Source organism: Anolis sagrei, chromosome 1, assembly GCF_037176765.1.
Source record: "Anolis sagrei isolate rAnoSag1 chromosome 1, rAnoSag1.mat, whole genome shotgun sequence".
Classification (NCBI taxonomy): Eukaryota; Metazoa; Chordata; class Lepidosauria; order Squamata; family Dactyloidae; genus Anolis; species Anolis sagrei.
In genome coordinates, this window is record NC_090021.1 from 34,589,466 (window position 1) to 34,608,472 (window position 19,007).

The window sequence follows — 19,007 nt, forward strand, 5'->3', positions numbered from 1 at the left end:
CCACTTTCTTCAATACCAGGTGAAAACCGATTAAGTGGGCAGTGCAGATGTGCCCCTGCCTCAGTGAATGGATATCTCAACTGTTATTAGAAGGCATCATTGCCCCAAGTGCTGGACGAAAAAACTGGAATGAGTCATGGAATCCATCTGGGTATACCCCACTGCATTGCAATTTTCTGCCATTGGGTTGGGACTGAGTATAGTTGCCTGTACTTCACTATCTCTTAAAGGTATTCCTTGAAAGGGGAAAATAACAGTACCTACTTGCCCTGCATTCCCAAAACTGCATCTGGCCCATGCCACAATTCTGACACTAAAGGAGAATAAGAAACAGTTTCAAGCCATTTGCTTTACTTAAATAGATTCTAGAAAGGGACTGGGAGCAGTTTTGTCACATTTCCTCACCCCAAAATATTTCAAGACACAAAGAGGTCTTTTTTTTTTCAAAAGTAGAAATGGCATCTCCTAAATTTAGTTCCTTTTTCAGTGAGCATTTGGATGCTAGCATAAGAAGTGGAGTATGAAACCAAGGATTTAATCTAATTGTATTTCCATGTTGTTGCTGCTTAGTTTTTAGATAAATACTGCTTAGTCCACAAAGATGCAGAAGTAGAAAATTGTTACTTATCTTTACTGGAATCATATCCCTCAAATGACAGTTTTCAAATAAAAGTGAAAACTATTCCTGAAATTGCACTTTTCTTAGTTATATTTCAGTATTTTGCAGCTGTATATTAACCTTTTTCAAAATAAGACTAAAATAAAATCCCAAGAATATAAGGTCTATTTTATGGTTAATGCTAAAAAGTGAATCTATACCTTGCTGTTCTCACAGTAATTACATGGTAGTGAACAAATAATTGGTCTCCTGACCCCCTAAGCCACCATTGCTTTAGCCTGACATCTAAAGTAACCCATGCTCTGCACATCTGAGGAGAACACGATTCCTGTTGTGTGGAGGTTGTAAAATGCACAGAAGACTTTCTATAATGGAACTGTGAATGTAATTAATGGGCTGTAGAACTTGCCATAGGTTTTGTTTACTGGATCTGGAAATAAACTGCATTTTACAGATTTATTTACATTTAAATTTGAGCTCTAGGCTTCTTTCTGCCTTTTCAGGTGAGGAGACTTTTCCCTATACAAATTTTCTGCCTCTTCTTTTGTATTCCCTTACTGTGGAGACAGTATGTTTTCACCTGCAAATCCCCACAAACAATGGATTCTATTGTTTGAAACAATTGGGACTTAGCAAGTGCTCATCTTGGTAAGCTGTTTAGCATTTTGTGAAAGCCAGCTGCTCAGCACAAGACTCACTGGAGGGAAATGTTCCCTCAGAAATGTTTGATAACTTCCCCACTCCTCCAAGACATCTACACACAATGAAATGTACAAAGAGCTATTTCCTCATTGGTATCTAGAAACACAAGACATCTTTCCATGAGCTGCCATTGCCACCATTAATATGAGCAGCCTTGTACTTTTGCACTCAACATGGCAGTCAACCCAATAAATGGGAAACAAATATGCACCAGACTGAGGAGGAAGATATGATACTGCTCTTGAAATATAGTAATCAGTATTGATTCATCTAACAATAAGTGATTCTTCAGATTCTGAATTATTGCAGGAGCCTGAAACATTAGCCTTGATACTTATATACTAGGCATGTGCAATCCATTAAAAAAGGTTCAAAAGTACTTATAAAACTGGGAGGCCTTGGCACTTTGTTTCCAAACTGTTTCGTAAGTTTCGTTAGTGAAAATTTTGTTACTATAATGAGACTAGCAAAATTTCTTTACTATTTCATCATAGTAATTGTGCATGCAAATTAATGCAATGATTACGACAACAGGGGAAACTTCAGAGGCTCCTATATACCTCATTTTAAAAGCAATTGAAGTGAAACTTGCTACAATAGTAGAAGACATTTACTACTGTTAGCCTATCAAATTTCAGAATGTTTCACTTATCTACTCATTACAAAATTAGGGGGTGATGGCAAGTTGTTTATAAAGTGTTTCTAAAAAATGGTCAGGGGCCATTTAATTACTATAACAAGAGTAACAATTTTTCATTACTATTTTGTTAAGCAATTGCATTGGGGGGGGGGGCTGTCTCAAACAACTTGTTGTATGGATCGTGGCAACCAATACACACAAAATAGGCTGGCAGTAGCCCTAGAAGATAATGATACTCTCAAAATGAACCAAATAATGGATCGTGCCTGACTCAAACAACTTGTATGGGTTGTAGCAACCAACATACAAATAGGCTGGCAATCCCTAGAAAATACCCTCAAAATGGTACCTGTTTCTCACTGGACGTGTCCCCCACAACAGCAAAATTCCTCTCTACTGCCATAGAGCTACCATAGCAATCCTAGTTCCCTCCAGAAAACAAATTGGTGGCTGGAGGGTCAAACCTCTTTTGAGAAGAAGCCCATGGAACTCAGGATATGACTACACTGTAGAATTAATGTAGTTTGACACCACTTTTACTGCCATAGTTAAATGCTATTTAATCATGGGAGTTGTAGTTTAACAAGGTCCTAAGCCTCACAGAATTACAACACCTAGGATTCCATGGAATTGAGCCATGGCCATTAAAGTGGTTTCAGCCTGGATTAATTCTACACTGTAGATTCACCCGCAGTAAATCTTGCCTCATAAGTCAACATGTGTAAGTGTAAGAACAAAAAAAGTTAGAGAAAGGGTCCCCAAACTAAGGCCTGAGGGCCAGACGCAGCCCTCCAAAAACAATTACCTGGCCCCAGCTATAAACCCTAAGGGCAACCCTAAGTCTGAAAAGACTTGAAGGCACACAACAATAAACATCCTAATTAACTTGACTATCCCATCAGCTAAAAGCAGGTCCACACTTCCCACTGAAACACTGGTAAGTTTATGCTGGTTAAAATTGATCTTCATTTTAAATGTTGCATTGTTTTTTTCATAGGTTTTTTTGTGTGTACTAAAATAAGATATGTTAAGTGCGCGTAGAAAGGCATTCATGTTTTTTTCAGGCAATAACAACAACAATAATAATAATAATACAACTCAGTCCTAGACATTTGGGAAGTGTCCGATGTGTGATCCTATACAACAGCCAGCAGAGTGATCTTGTTTGCTCTGGACTCATTTTGTTGTGTTTCATAATAATAATAATAATAATAATAATAATAATAATAATAATAATATAATAATAATAAATATTTGTATCCCATCACCATCTCCTCAAAGGGGACTCAGGATGGCTAACTTGAGGCCAAGCCCAAAATTACAGCACAGCAAAATAAAATACAAAGAAGCAGAAAATACCATCGAAATAAATACATGAATAACAATAAACAAAATTTCAAAATAACATGATAGAGAAATAGGCCCCCCAACAGTCTGAGAGACTGTTAACTGCTTAAAAGGTTTGAGGACCCCTGGTTAGAGTATCTGAAGGAAACCATTATTCCTACAAAGGATCATGTTCATACAAAACTCATACAACAGAACAAAAGCAACAATGCATACCACTGTCCATATTTTGCGCAGTGTCAGTCTGACTACTAAATTCATTCAATTAAAATGTATCATTACCTACAAATGATTCTGAAATAATCAACAAAGTTATTCATTTTGATAGCTGAAGGCAGGAAGGCTGCAAAGTTAACTTTTAGATTATAGAAATTATATTATACTTTTAAGCAACTATTAAAAGTTTGTTACTGTCAAGTTCTTTAACCCATTTCCTGTTGCATGTCTTAAGAATATCAATGTGTTATTGTGCAACCAGACATTCATATGATACATTTAAAACAGAAACAACACTTATGTTTAAAAATTAAGGCTAAGCATTTTCACAGGCCTTGGTTCTGAACCTCTCAACTTATGATCATACCAGTGAAACCTTTAACAGTTAAAATCAAGCTAATCCCTTTTTGCAGTTTTGGTGAAATATGACATTTTAGGTGACAGCATTTGAGATTGGTAGTTCAGAAGAAATAACTTCCATTTAGGCATAAAGCACTGGGACACCTATCATGTGGCAATAGTACTATACAAGCTGACCTGGGATAAGTCCTATTGCATTTAACAGGCCTCAACTCTGAGTAAATATACTTAGGATTTCAAAGTTTATTATATATGTAACCATCTTTCCTTCAAGGAAAAACAATTGGCTCAATAGGTTCTCCTCACCACTTTAGCCTACTTTGTGAGCTAGATATAAAATGAGTAAAGGCTCAGCACAGATTTGAACCTCAGTTCCCTGTAAACTACAGAGGCTCTTGGCACTGTCCAACATAAAAAGCTGGATCAAGCAGAATTAGTTAATAGAAAATTTAAAAGAAAGAAAAAGAAAGGGGGACATTTACTTCATCAATAAAAACATCATAGAAGCTTGTCAATTGCTTCTGTTTTGAAGAGCCTTTGGAAAGTACGTAGATAGGTTAACGGGGCATAGATAGATAGATAGATAGATAGATAGATAGAATATATTTAAAATAATACTGCTCTTTCTAAAGAAGTGTCAAACACTGTCCTTCTGTTTAGTTGTTCTGAAAAGCATTAAGCAAAAGAATGCAGTACATGAGAACCATCAAAAGGGAGCACTTTTGAGCCACTGAAGTGGCAAAGCAAGACAGAAAACTTCAATCTCCCAGCTACAGACAATGATACTATCTCAGGTATTTTATGCGCTAAAATGATCATTAAAAATTAAGCACCACATATAAGCTGCCATTTAGAATATTAATTTACCTTTACTAATCATCTTTTTAACTTGAGGCTAAAAGAGTTCACTTACCATTCGGGTACTCTGGCTTAGTCCACGAGATGTTAAAGGAGTCAGAGGAATACGATTGGGCTTTCGGGGCAGGAACGCCTTCTGGTGTGCTCTCTGTTGTGATTGCTGAAGTAGCCACACTTATTGTACACCCACCTCCCGTGCAAGCCTTGAAAAGGAAGTGGGGGAGATAACAACAATGAAGCAAGACAGATAAATACATTCTCAATATATTCAATTCAGAAAAGCTAAAAATTCAAAAGGTTTTTGTGAAGGCTTATATTGATTGCATATATTTTGATCTCTCACTAAACATGGCTCCTTCTTACAAAACTCCCGAATTATTTTTTGGGGAATGATTTTGATTATAGTTACCATGAATGCTTGTGAAATGTCAAGGAAAGATTCTCTCCCAGGGCAAGCAGGCATTTCTGCTCTGAATTTTCCTCTCATTTTGTCAGCTTCTATCCCAGTAAAGAGCCAGAGATCTGAGTAAAAAGGCCTTAACATTAAGGAGGGGCAAATCATTCAGGGTAGTTTTTTTTTCAAATCCTATGCATGCACATACACTTTTGTTTTGGTTTGTGAACAAATTTGTGAATTAGGGGAGGTATTCCTCAAAAACACATAGTTTTCTGATGAAATTTTTAAAAAGATGAATTCTACAACTTGTGTAGGCTGACAATCTCAGCAGGTGCTGCTTGTCATGTAATCTCTACCTGACATTTTCTTTTCTGGGCAACCATTAAAGAAGCAGGAACCTGTTTTTCACCTGCTGACTTTCAATTAAACAAAATTCTTAACCCTTTCCACTAGTCCAAATAAATAGTATGGCTATATCTAGTATCAATCTACCACATTACTAACATGAAAGTAAAGTTTCAACTTGCTTGGCTTCAGAAAGCTTTAAAGCCAGACCATAGCCACTCGAAGCCATCTGCGTGGAAAGGTAAACCTGTTACTTTCTCTCCCTTTTGATTTTTGTTACATGAATATCGTAAATCTGCAGAGTTGTCCACAAAAAATGAGCAAAACAAAATTCCTATTTGACACAAAAGTCATTCCTGTGGGAAAAAAGTGAGTTTTCTCTGTAAAAAAGTAGAATTGAAAAGTGCTGGGATAATTTATTTCTAAGTCTTTGCTACTTTTTCAAAACATTCCCATAATTTCCTCAGAATTGTTATTGTAAAATGAATTTAATTACAAAGGTCTATATTTTATTGGATCAATGTGTATAAATTATAAAATTGCATTGAGTCCCAGTTTTGGAAAAAGTAAGATGTAAATAGTAGCAGTAAATTAATAATAATATCTCTGATCCAGAGGCAGAGTTTAAAAATCTGTATCTTTTGGAAATGCAGTGGGTTTCATCAGAATGAAAAATGTTTGCAGGACTGCTTCATTTGCTCTACAGCAGTGGTTCCCAACCTATGGGCCTCCAGGTGTTTTTGGACTTCAGCTTCCATACCTCCTAACACCTGGTAAGCTGGCTGCGATTTCTGGGAGTTGAAGTCCAAAACACCTGGAGATCCAAAGGTTGAGAACCACTGCTCTAGAGAGAGAGCTGTGTTGGGCTTTTCTCATCCTCAGTTATTTCTATTCATGCTGATTATTATTACAAGTAGTTTGCAAATTTAATATCAGAATTAGTGTGCAAAATGCCTTTATGCACATTCTTTTCCTTTCTACCTCCTTTCAATATCCGTAGGATACAAGGCAGCTTATCAAAGATGCAATATATATAATTTTAAAATTCATATAATAATTCAAATGTTTTAAACCAACAATAGAATCAAAAAATAGTTTCATCAAAGGAACTTTCTGATAGGCTGTTTAGATACAGACATCAAAATCTATCCTCTTGATGTTTACAATGGAATAACCCTCATCTACAAAATATATACGTTTTAAATAAGGCACACAATAAATGTGCATGCTTGAGAAATGTACATACAAAATTGCACATGGTCAGAAGAACATTAAATGTTTTTAGTAAAACAATTGCTTGCAGTATGAGTTGGAATAAAGGTGCACAAAATTAAAACTTTGAAAAACTACATATTGAATACATGTACTTTGGACAAATCATATGACAATATTTACTGTACAATCTTTCAGACTGAATTTTCTTTAAAAAGCAATTCTCAACGGAGACAAAGTGGAATAATCTCAGCAGTGGAAAAATGAGAACTTGAGTGAAATTGAGCTTGAGAGATTCACCCATCCCTGGGGACTGTCTCTTTTGTTATTGATCTCATATAAGCCGCTTTGGGAACATCTTCAGCTGAAGAGTGGGATAAAATGCTTTCAACAAATAAACATATATAACTACTCAGAAGTAGGCCCCATTGAGTTTCATGAGACACTCTCATAGGGTTGAAGCCTAAGTTTGCATATGCTTTTGCTAGGATAATATGAAAAAAAAAGTTGAACGTTTATCAACAGAGCGTTATAAGCAAGGAGTGCATTAACAGCTGGATTTGGAACTGTAGAAAGATCAACATGCAAACCCTTCTGAAAGATAAAGTCAATTGTATACTTAGGAAAGGAATAAATTATTATTCAAGTATGATCAAAGTGTTTAATTTTGTTTTAATATCATCACTCTACCAGTAATAGAAATTATTCTGCATAAAATATACAATATTGGCCTTTTTTTCTTTCTTTTTTTTTTTGTCGTGTCTGAAAATATCACAATTTGGAAAGAATGAAAAAAGAAAACTGGACATCCTTAAAAATAGGTAGGTAGATAGATTCTTGAAAGAAAACCTGAGCAGCTCCAGAGTACACTACCTGCCCTAGTTATAATCAGTCTCAAACTGCCTTTGTCTGTGTCGGCTGACCTATTTTTTATCCAGGTTACAAAGTAGTTACAAACTTGGTACAGAAAAGATGTTCACACAAATATGTTTCAAAACACTGAGTAGGATGCATGGTTACACTTGCCAGCTGCACAACTCTCTGTGATTGTACATCAGATATATTAATGTTCAACTATTTCATTGGCCCAAGTACAGATGAATAATGTTCACAATTTGCTCCCCATTTTAGAAAAATAAATATTTCTACACAATTCTTGCTTTGTATTCGCACATTCCAATCTTGCATAAAAAGCATGCAACCTTTATAGTGCTTTTTGTGCACACCACACAAGTCTAATGCAAACCCCATGTATTTTTACGCAGAATCATTTTCTAAAAAAAAATCAGGATGTTGAAATACTGAGCAAAACCTATGCAATTTTTTCACTATTGTATTATTCATTCCAACCAGATTTCCCCATTGTAGAGAAACCTGTTTTTCATGCTTTCTGTCTCTTCTGCTGGTTGTTCATTCAATACAATAGTGACATACACAAAGGGGATTTACTACATAAAGAGGGGCCAGAGCCAATTAGGTAGGAGTCTAGAAAGACCCAATAACATGGAGGGGACATTGCAGTAAATTACAATGCAATTTTTAAAAAGAGTTAATGGAATTGTAGATTAGGAGAATGCTGTCAATGCAGCATATCATGATCTTCTTGCAAGTTAGCTAGTAAAATGTGGGTGAAACCTATTGCCAGGTGGATTTATAATTGGTTGATCAATTGAATCAAAAGAGTGCTCAATGCCATCTCTTCATCCTGGAGAGACTGACTAGTGGGGTGCCACACAATTCCTTCCTGGACCCAGTCCTATTCAACTTTTTAAATAAATGACTTGGATGATGGAAAAGGTTGCCAGTTAATGAAATTTGAGGATGACACCGAATTAGGATAGGTAGCTTATACCTCAGAGGGCAGGATCAGAATTCAAAATGGACCTACTGGATTAGAGATCTGGGCCAACACTGAATGAATTTCAGCAGGGAGAAAGTTAACGCACATAAAATGAAATGAACAGCTACAGTACTGGTTACACCTGGCATGGCAGCAGTACATGTGGAAGTGATCTAGAAGTCGTAGACCAAAAGCTGAACAAATGTCAACGGTTTGATGAAGCAGCTGAAAATGCCAATGTGATTTCCAGTTACATCAATAGGAGTATAGTGTATAGATCAAAGGATTATTTATGTATTTATTTAAATACTTATTTTTTATCTCACCTATCTCCCACTATAGGGACTCAAGGCACCTAAGAGTATTAGCGATAGTGGAAGTTTTGCACAGGCTTAGAAGAAAACATGGACCCTGGAGGCCTCTGGTTACAAAGCAGGTTCAATTTACTTAGAGCAGTTCCAAAACACATCCATTACAGGAAGCGACCAGACATGAAGTACACAGTACGCAGGACAAAGAAAGTAGAAGTGTAAACAATTCTGCAGCTGCTTGGCAGATACCAGATACTTCCTAAATTTCTCACAACTATGCACAGAGAGTATCTCAGGGCTACTTTCTCACAGCCTCTAACATAAACATACATCACAGCATTACAATCTTATGGCATCCATATTTCTACTGCATGAAATTACATTTAAAACACATTACATACTTCAACATACACTGACAAAGAGTACCACCTGATTCAGCCTTTGTCAGATCCCATCTAGATTACTGTGTCCAGTTCTTGGCATTACAACTCTAATAATATAGGATCTTGATAAGCTCGAATGTGTCCAGAGGAGGGTGACCAAAATAGTAACGTGTCTGAAAAACCAAGGTTTATAGGGAAAGGCTTAGGTAACTGGGTAAGTTTAGCGTAGAGATGAGAAGAATGTTATATTGAAGATGGAGCCAATTTGTTTTCTGCTGCTCCAGGGATTAAGGGCTTGTCTATGGATTTTATCATTTGAGGTCCTAAAAGTGTGTTTTAGTGTTGCAAACCTGTTCTTGTATAGCAGCCTTTGGTCCTCCAAGCATTTTTTACTTCAATTTCCAGAAGTCCCAACCAGCTTATCAGCTGTTGGGAGTTGTGGTAGCTAAAGTCCAAAACATCTGGAGGACCAAATATATGGTGACCATCATTGTAGAAGAATGGAACCCACCAGGACAGCCACTCTTATTATCTCATGATTTGATTGAAAAGCAGATTGTGCTTTTAACTTAGTACACCAGCCCAGCTTTAATTCCTCCCAAACCATGCATTTCCTCTTGTTGTCTATGCCTCCTTTTTTTACCAGAAGAATTGTACAGCTCCAAGATTTGAGTCATTTTTACAAGATTCCACATTTCATTTCATGGTTTTGTTACTGTGCTAATTCACAGTTGCGTGGTAAATCATTTCTACATTTACCAAACACAGAAGCAGTGTCCCTCCAAACACATTAAATACGTTTTAAAAGAAAGATCCATTTTGTAATTCCCAGCCTTTTCCTTAATAGTATACTCTGCAAGGAGACGATGTACCTATAAATACCAAACCCTTTTTAGGCTATGTGGACTTGAAAAAGCTGAAAGGTTTGGCAGAAAAGAAATGAGAAGGCTTACAAACAGTAAGGAAATGTTTAAACAATAAAGGAAATCCTCAAGATGTATGTAATTGTGGTAAATGTACGTGTGTAAACTTTGTATGTTTCCAGTAAGAATTTAGTACCAACCCCAGGCGCCTGAGGACAGGGGGGGAGGGGAGAGGGGAGAGAGGAGAGGGGAAGTTCATGGTGATGAGAACAGACCCCAATGCAAATCTGGCTTTTCTTTTCTTCTCCTTTTTCCTTCCTCTCTTTATATAATAAACCAATCTATAAGAGAAGAAAAGAAATAACCAGGTACCAGAATAAGGGAAACAGGAAGGGAAGAATACTGGTTAATTGTAGGCGCCCGGGAGTATTTATCTCACAGAGCATCAACAGTTTATATTTATGTATGTATGTATGCTCGCTTTGTATATTTGTATATTTGTATGTGTGAATGTCTGGGCAATTGTTGGCCCTTTTTATAATATATAAACTTAATAAAAACTATTTTTTAAAAGGAAAAAAATAAAAAAAATAAAGGAAATCCATATAAGTGCAAGGAATAATCTGTTAAACTCTGTGGTTATGGCTATGCAGCACTCCAGCTGCTCATTGGAAATTGAATGAAAAGCAGTTTGGGGACAAGGAAGTGAAGTGGAGGAAAGTGCTGCTCACAACACTCTCACAACAATAAACTTTCTTCCAAAAAGCATTTAGCAAAGTAGCATTTTTGACTTATCACAATATTGCCAACTCCATAAGAAAACGCCTTTTGCAGCTTAAACATGAAGGTTTCTCACTGATATAACAAGGACAGTCTAACAATCACTTACAAACTGGTTTGACATGAGTATGAGATGGCTGATTATCAGAAGTATTTCCCGTTGTTGTTAGGGAGCTGCTACAGCACACTAAAACCACCATGCAAAATCCTAAATGGGTTTAATAGCCTCTGCTCGCTTTGCAGTCAACCATGACTGTCTTTGTGATGTCTCATCACTTCTATTGATTATTGCACGATAAATTGGGTTAAGTTCCATATTATGAAAAGTTGGGGGATACTCCAGAGTTTGGCCCCACAGCTCTTGGCAAAGGAATTGGTCCACTGCTGACTGCTCCACTGTCTACATGGACCACTACAGCTACTCGCCTTTCCCTCCAGTCATCAGCACACAGAAGAGGAGATGGATCGGGCCTATTGCCATTCTTGCTGCCAGACAGCTGCAGAGCTCCATGTGAGCTTCTGTCCATCACAGGTACTCCAAGGCGCATGGCCAAAGAGAAGAGGGGGAAGGCTCACATCAACAGAGGCATTAAAAAAAGAGGACACTTTTTGTCAATCAAACTATCATCCTATTACTCCTGCCCACTCTGAGGCATTCTTGATTCTTCAGTACAAAGTATTATTGCACTTCTAACACCTCGGGGAGTTATTGTGGGGATAAAATGAGCGGTGGTGTGGGCATTTAAAATCCTTTAAGTAAAGTTCAACTCCTTTAAGGAAAGCTGAGAGATAAGGCAGAAAAAAGAAAGAAACAGAGGCACAGCATAACTTTTATTACACAAGAACGGCATTGGTCAGTATCAAAACATGATAATAGGGTTTGAAAAATAGATTGATTTAGCTCATTAATCATGAATGATACAAGAAAAATCATAAAGATTTTAAAAGTGTAACTGGCAACTTCATGCTTATTGCCTGAAAAAATAACATAACTATCCACTTAGCTATGTATATTCAATTCCCACTCAATCTAGTTGGAGCAGTTGTGAGGGGTTTGTTAACTGTGTACAGAATTGCAGGAAATGCACATAATTCCTTGTAGTTTACTATGCTGAAATACACAAAGGACAAATAAATCCTATCAGCATGGATTCCAAGTCATCCTTAATTAGTCTGAATGTCCTTGCTTTGGTGGGCTTTGTGTCAGACCCTTATTGTTACTTGAACATAGATTATTTGCTTTGCAGTATAATGTGGTATAATATTTAGAGCATTTGAGAGCATGTTGAGCAAAATGAATGCATACAGAGTGTCTACGCATAAATGTAAATGTATTCATAATCAAGAGCAGAATATTTTTCTATGGCATTTATCAAAGCAAATGTCCTTATATAGGTATTACTATAAAATGATGAGAGTGTTTAAAACAAATAGGGACAATCTCATGTTTATATTCAAGATATTTTCAGTTGTACCATGGAACTGAAACTGCTCTGTAATAAAAAAAAACCTCAAAAGAAAACAATGGCACAAAAGAATAGCAATGACATTTAAAAGACATTTTAAAATGCTACTACTTTGCAATAAGCAGCTCATCCCCTTGCCTTTTCACAAACTTACTTTTGTGGGATGGTTCAGAGAGATGGCACTAAGCATAAGAAGAGAGAAATTATACAGAACAAGATAATTAGAACTTCATCACATGGGGAATCCCCCTCCCCCATGTCATTTCACCAGCCTGTGTGGTAAAACAACAGGTCTGAGGGGTGACTCTGTCACATTACAAGCCGCTTTGTTGTGGCGATGCCTCCCCCATCACACAGGGGAATCATTGCCAAAGCAGCAGGGATCCGTGCTCTATTGGTGTCAGCACAATATGGGCAGGTTCACATGTTTGAAGGGAAAGCTTCCTGGGACACTTCCACTCTGGTTGTAGGCGGGAAGTCCAGTGATGTCGTGTAATGGGCAGCTTGCCCTCCATCACTGGATTAGTGGGGATGTGTCTTAGGATGCTAAAAGAAGCCCTGTGTGATGAGTGGTTTGTTGCTTATAGATGCTTATCTAAAGTAGTGATGTGTAAACTCTCCTTTGTCGTTCCTCAATTTTCACTCAGTTTTCATGATTTCCTCCTGACTGCTTGCATATAGCATTTTGTCATTTGAACTGCATGATGAAAGATGGGTCCAGTCTTCTTGAAATTACATATCTCCTTGTATGATACTAAATACAATAATACCTTGACTTAAAAGTTTAATTTGTTCCATGAACTCTTAATTCAAAATGCTCTTATCTCAGGACAAATTTCCAATTGAAATGCATTGAAGAGCTATTACTCTTCAGTTGCAGTCCCTTAAAATCCACCCCCTTTTTGGTACATGTTTTTAAATATGAAAATCTACTTTATAAATAGGAAAGAATGTATAAATGCACATTCACTGGAAACAATAAAAAGAAAGATCAACTTTAAATTGATGGAAGCATAAAGTTGTGGCAAGGAAGCACATTTAAGACAATAAAATGTGTGTTGGCCAGTGCAACAGCAAGGTTAAACCAGCACATTAACATGGAACAATAAAGAGAGATCTCTACCCTTACTCTACTTCTCTCTCTCTTCATGAATAAAAACCACACAAAATCAACTTAACTCAAAATGCTGTTCTTATGTAAAAATGAAACCTGGGCTGAGCAATGATTCTTAATTCTTAATTCAAAATGCTCTTAAGTTGGGATGCTCAACAGGTTAGACTGTACTAAGTTCTTTCAGAGAAGGCTTTCTCTTGGTCTGACTACCATCATACTGAGGATATTGGAAAAAAGACATCTTGCTGGCTCCTCCCAGGTTGAGGAATCCCCTCCCACAGATGATTCAGTTGTCCCTTACTACTTGTTTATCTGACAAAGATCTTTACATTCAAGCAGGTCTTCAGTTTTCAGATGGGGGATGTTACATGTTCAAATTGTGGTCTATATCATTTTAACTTTGTGCTTTTAACTAACTTTTAATTGCTTTAAAATAGTTATACAAATATTGTTAGCTTCACCACATTTTAATTGCTTCTAAGATGCTTTGGATCTGGCAGGGATCTAAGGCATCTCATAAGCAGGAGAGGACATCTTACCAGTTAGGAGAAAAGTGGGGATATAAATTAATAAAATAAATAAAATCAGAGGACAATTATCTTTCCCAGAGCCTTCCTTCTTTTTGGGTTGAGTCATTCCCCAGAACTCTTAGGGGAATTCCTTCCACTCAGAATAGTACACTGGTTTACTCTTGGGGAGCCATGTAACAACTTCCACTCTTTCTGCCTACCTGACACCACCTCTTGCCTCTTTGTTTTCCCCCATTTGCAAAAGGAACACTGCCAGCTATCTTTGTTCTATGCTGCCCTGATATTTTTTCACTCCCAACAGACGTTCAAACTCCAACTCTTAGCAGGCTTTCCAATTTCAATAAAAGGGGGAGAATCATTACCATTTTTAATTTCCAATAATAGTCAATGGGATGCGTAAGCTTTCAGATTTCCATATCTTAACTCTGAATCTGAACCCAAATAGAAGAGGGGTCAGACAAGAAGTGGACCATTTTCTGAAGAGCTAAAAAAAAGCTCAAATTAAATATAGTTGTTAGTGCATATCCCTAAAATACAAATATCAGTATACAAACAAGTTGACATTTGCTCAACTGACTCATTGCTATTATTTTTTTATTACTTACTGCTAACTTAATGAAGTATTCAGTTCCAGGGGAAAGTTGCCGGATAGTATATTCCTGAAATAGATCTGTAGAATTATAGATTACATTCCAGGCTGAATCATTTGCCTCATCACTGTTAATGTATATGATATAGCAAAGTAAATTTCCATTTCTTTCTTCTGGTGTTTTCCACCTAAAAATGAAAAAAACACATAATTGTATACAAAAAACCCCACACAATAATTAAAGGAAAAGAATGAACACTTGTAAGATCTAATTAAAGGGTGGAAAATAATATTTTGTGTTGTAGTGTTTTGAGAACTGAACTACAACTCTGGGGACGCCCTGCTCTCCATCCCGCCACTATCACAGGCTTGATTGGCAGGGATGAGAGAGAGGGCCTTCTCAGTGATTGGCTATGGAGCTCCTTTCCTGGTGAGATTAGATCAGTTCCCTCTCTCCTGTCCTTCAGAAGGATGGTAAAAAACTGGCTGTAGGACCAAGCCTTTGGGACAGTGCAAAAAGGTAACAATAGGAAACCTCACCATGCCAACTTAATTTGATGCAGATAACTGAGATGGTTTAAACAATGGAATTAATGTTGAGATAAATGATTTTAATTATTTTAATGGTTTTAATATTTATGTATATGTATAGTCTATTTATGTCCCAGCATTGAATGTTTACCGTTTATATGTTGTGATCTGCCCTGAGGCCCCTACAGGGTGAGAAGGGCAGAATATACATGCTTTAAATAAATAAACTCTGTAGACTAGGGTTCATACAGCCATGGAAAACCATTGGTTAACCTTGAATATATCACATTGTCTTAGCTTTGGAGGAAGACAACTATTCTCTGGACAAATTTTGCTAGGAAACCCCCATTCTGTAGTCACCTTAGGCCGGGTCTCCATAAGCTGGAAATGTCTTGAAGGCACGCAGCAACACAGACTGGGAAAACACTGACATAATATATGAAGCAAACAACATGTCAAAACTCACTAAATGTAATGGGATGAATTCATTGAAATTAGTCAGATTTAAGACTACTGTGCCTATCAAGTTCCATTTGTTTTAGTGGATCTATTCTAGGTAAGATTAGGGATGTAAGGAATATACAAATGGTTGGGGAAAAGAAATGAAAAATGACCCTCTCAAGTGGAGAAAACACTGATGAGGAGAATTCTGCTAAAACTTATTTCTTATCCCTCTCCCAGTTTTTGACTAGACCCAAGGAAAGTTATCACTGTGGGCACATTGACAATGCAAGGATCCACCATGATCCTCCAGAGGTCTTGGGTGTTAGCATCATGATTGTGCATCATCTGCCAGAACCTAATTAGTGACACTCCTGTTCCTTCATTTACCCCTGTCTTCCTACCACCAACTTCATGACAACTATGTTTTCTAAGATAAGATCTAAAGGAACTTTAAGTATAACCTAAATAAAATATATCTTTAAAATTGCATTTTGAAAAAGAGCAATTAAATATGCAATCCTATTTAAGCCACTAATTTTAAGCAGTTTTAAAAAAAGAAAGGATAGAACAAAAATAAAAGTACAGTGCTCCCTGCCATCAAAATTCCTTTCTTCCACGATCAGTTCACAATCAAAGCCTTTCTAAAGAAAGGAAAACATGGGCTCATGTATATAAGATTCTACTGAGGAAGTTTTCTCCCATGTCATTCACCAAAGATAACTATGATGGAGGGTGAGCTAAGAGGAAGTTGTCCTTGGATGATTTAAAAAGTTGGGTAGGCTCACGTATGGAGATATAGTTTGACCTCCATATCTGCAGAGAATATGTTCCTGAACTTGGAACATATTCTCTGGAAACAGGAATCCATGGTTAATAGTGAATCCAATTGAATGGAATGATTTTCATTGGACGTTACCATAGAGTTGCGCAGGAGGATCTAGAAAATTCATAGAAAGTAATTCCTTCTAGAAATTTGCCAGTGTGTCTACATAGTAAATTTCAGAAGGAGCACACCGTAGAATTTTCTGGAGGATCTAGAAAATCTCTAGAGAGGATATATTTTGTCAGATGCAGATATGTAAAGCTATGATTTGGGTAAGGGCATTGTACAGTATAATCCTTTAAACTTTTACTTTAGGAGAATTTCATTTAGATTCTTAGTGTTATAAATTGGCTAACATGTTCTTCCCCATTGACCACCATCCTGGGACCCTTGCACATTATATAACACTTTAAATGCCATAGTTCCAATCTATAGAATCCTGAGATTTAAAGCTTAGGGAAGGTCATTCAGAATTCTCAGCTAGAGAGCTCTAATGCCTAATCTAGGCTACAAGCCCTAGGATTCCATATGAAGTAATCACAGTGATTACAATGAAGTTGAACATATTGTAGTTGTGTAAGACAGTGGTTCTCAACCTGTGGGTCCCTGGATGTTTAGGCCTTCAACTCCCAGAAATCCTAATAGCTGGTAGACTGGCTGGGATTTCTGGGAAATGTAGGCCCAAACACCTGGAGATCCACAGGTTGAAAACCACTGGTGTAAGAGAATCTGCTCCTGATCATTCTTCTGTCTTACAATTTCCCTTCTCTTTTTTGGCAAAGACATGTTAAAGGCAATTGAGCATGTAGGATCGAGTCTGGTTTTACCCTCATTTATGAGAATTGTGGGGACCCAGATTGTTCCAGTTGTGAGAGTCTTCTTAGTGGCTATACTCTGAAACACAATTCTAAGGGAAATTCAGTTGGTGCTATTCAAAAATTGGTGCAATATTCCTCCATTTTAAAACCACTATTAACTTAATTGATGTACTTCTAACCAGTTTTTAATTGGATTATGTATGAATATTAAACTTGATTGTTGTTAGTGTGTGTGCCTTCAAGTTATTTCTGATTTGACCTTAAGATACGTTTGCCTTCTCCTAAGACTAAAAAAGTGTGACTTGCTCAACGTAATTTAGTAGGTTTTAGTAGCTGAGGAGAGATTAGTCTACGATTCTACGATTCAAAACCTGAGTAGTCCAATGCTCAAGCCACTACACCACCCTGGCTCTATTAGTTGTGTTTTAATAATATAAAGCATTGTGTTTTAATTTGTACTAGTTTTAAAAGGCACATTGTAAAATGTTTTCACCCACAGTTTGAAGAGGATATATGTGATACAGATAAAATCAATAAACATTGCAAATTAAGACATTTATTTCATTATTCAAATAAATAAATAACTCACATCTATAAGTCCCAGGAAACCTCTCTTATGATCATCTGAAATATGGTGCCCTTTCATACTACACGACTATTCTACTATATTCTACTTGAACAGCTACTGTGCAGTGTGAGTGGCACCCTCATCTTTACTGAAAACCATAAATAATATAATCCCAATAACAAAAGAAAAAAATGATTTTGCACTAGAAAAAGAGAGAAATGACACTTAACTGTGCATATATTGTTTTAGAATCCAGAACTGTTAGGACTGGTGCATCCACATGACTTGGTGGCAGCTGTGCTGTAAGCAAGGTAACTTGGGAACTGTTAGTACAGCCAATAATAGTGCAGGCAGTGAGGAGAAACTGGTATGCTGTAAAAACGCTTAAACCTATATATGTTTAAAAGAAATGGAAAAAAGTATAGTACTTTTAATTTTTGCATCTGAATTTCATTCAAAACATTAGATTCAAACACATTAAAATACATTTCCTTCCATTTTAAAATATCAGTACATGTTAATATGTAACATGGTTATCGGTTTCATTTTGTTCTGTGTATCCTTGGAAGATAGAGCTATTTAACTACATTAAAAACAGTTGCACAGAAAAAAACATATTGTTTTATCTGCTTCATACTTTTGTGTATATATATAATGCCAAACCCATGTAACATTACCAACGAATTATTCAATGACTTTTCTAACCCAAAAATAATTTTCAAGTATTACAAATAAATATTATGGAATATTTTGTGATTTCTCACATATGAAATTTACTCAAATAATCAAAATTGTGGTGCATATTAGGGCTAAAATAGGCTCTAGCACTTGAATGGCACAATGTACCTTTCAAGTGTTGTGTAGTAATGTTCTAGTGAAGGCAAGGAGAGAGAATTGTGAGATACGAAGGTGACATACTTGGATTCCTGGATGTGTAAATGATTAGGGTTAATGGGAATATTGAGGGCTTCCTTGCACTGAAGCTGGATCTACACTGCCATATAATGCAGTTCAATGCAGTTACTATGCATACTGAAACTCATTATAATGCAGTATAGATCCAGCCTGAAACATACTATTGTCTCAAAAGCTGAGCAGGAGTTACAGTGGCACAATGGGTTAAACCTTTGTGCCAGCTGTAATGCTGACTTGAAGGTCAGTGGTTGGAATCCACAAGATGTGGTGAGCTCCCATCTGTCAGCTCCAGCTTCCCATGTGGGGACATGAGAGGAGCCTCCCAGAGGATGGTAA

At 36.8% G+C, this 19,007-nt stretch overlaps 1 protein-coding gene across 2 annotated transcripts in view; it reads right to left on the minus strand.

Moving 5' to 3' along the window:
• USH2A (usherin) overlaps positions 1–19,007 on the minus strand; it is a 546,480-nt gene that overhangs the window by 276,545 nt on the left and 250,928 nt on the right. For both annotated transcript variants that reach the window (XM_060754270.2, XM_060754269.2), the window contains exons 33-35: positions 17,987–18,146; positions 14,589–14,760; positions 4,798–4,945 (exon numbers count right to left, since the gene is read on the minus strand). In XM_060754270.2, coding sequence (XP_060610253.2) covers positions 4,798–4,945; positions 14,589–14,760; positions 17,987–18,146 — 480 coding nt within the window. The remainder of the gene's footprint in view (positions 1–4,797; positions 4,946–14,588; positions 14,761–17,986; positions 18,147–19,007) is intronic.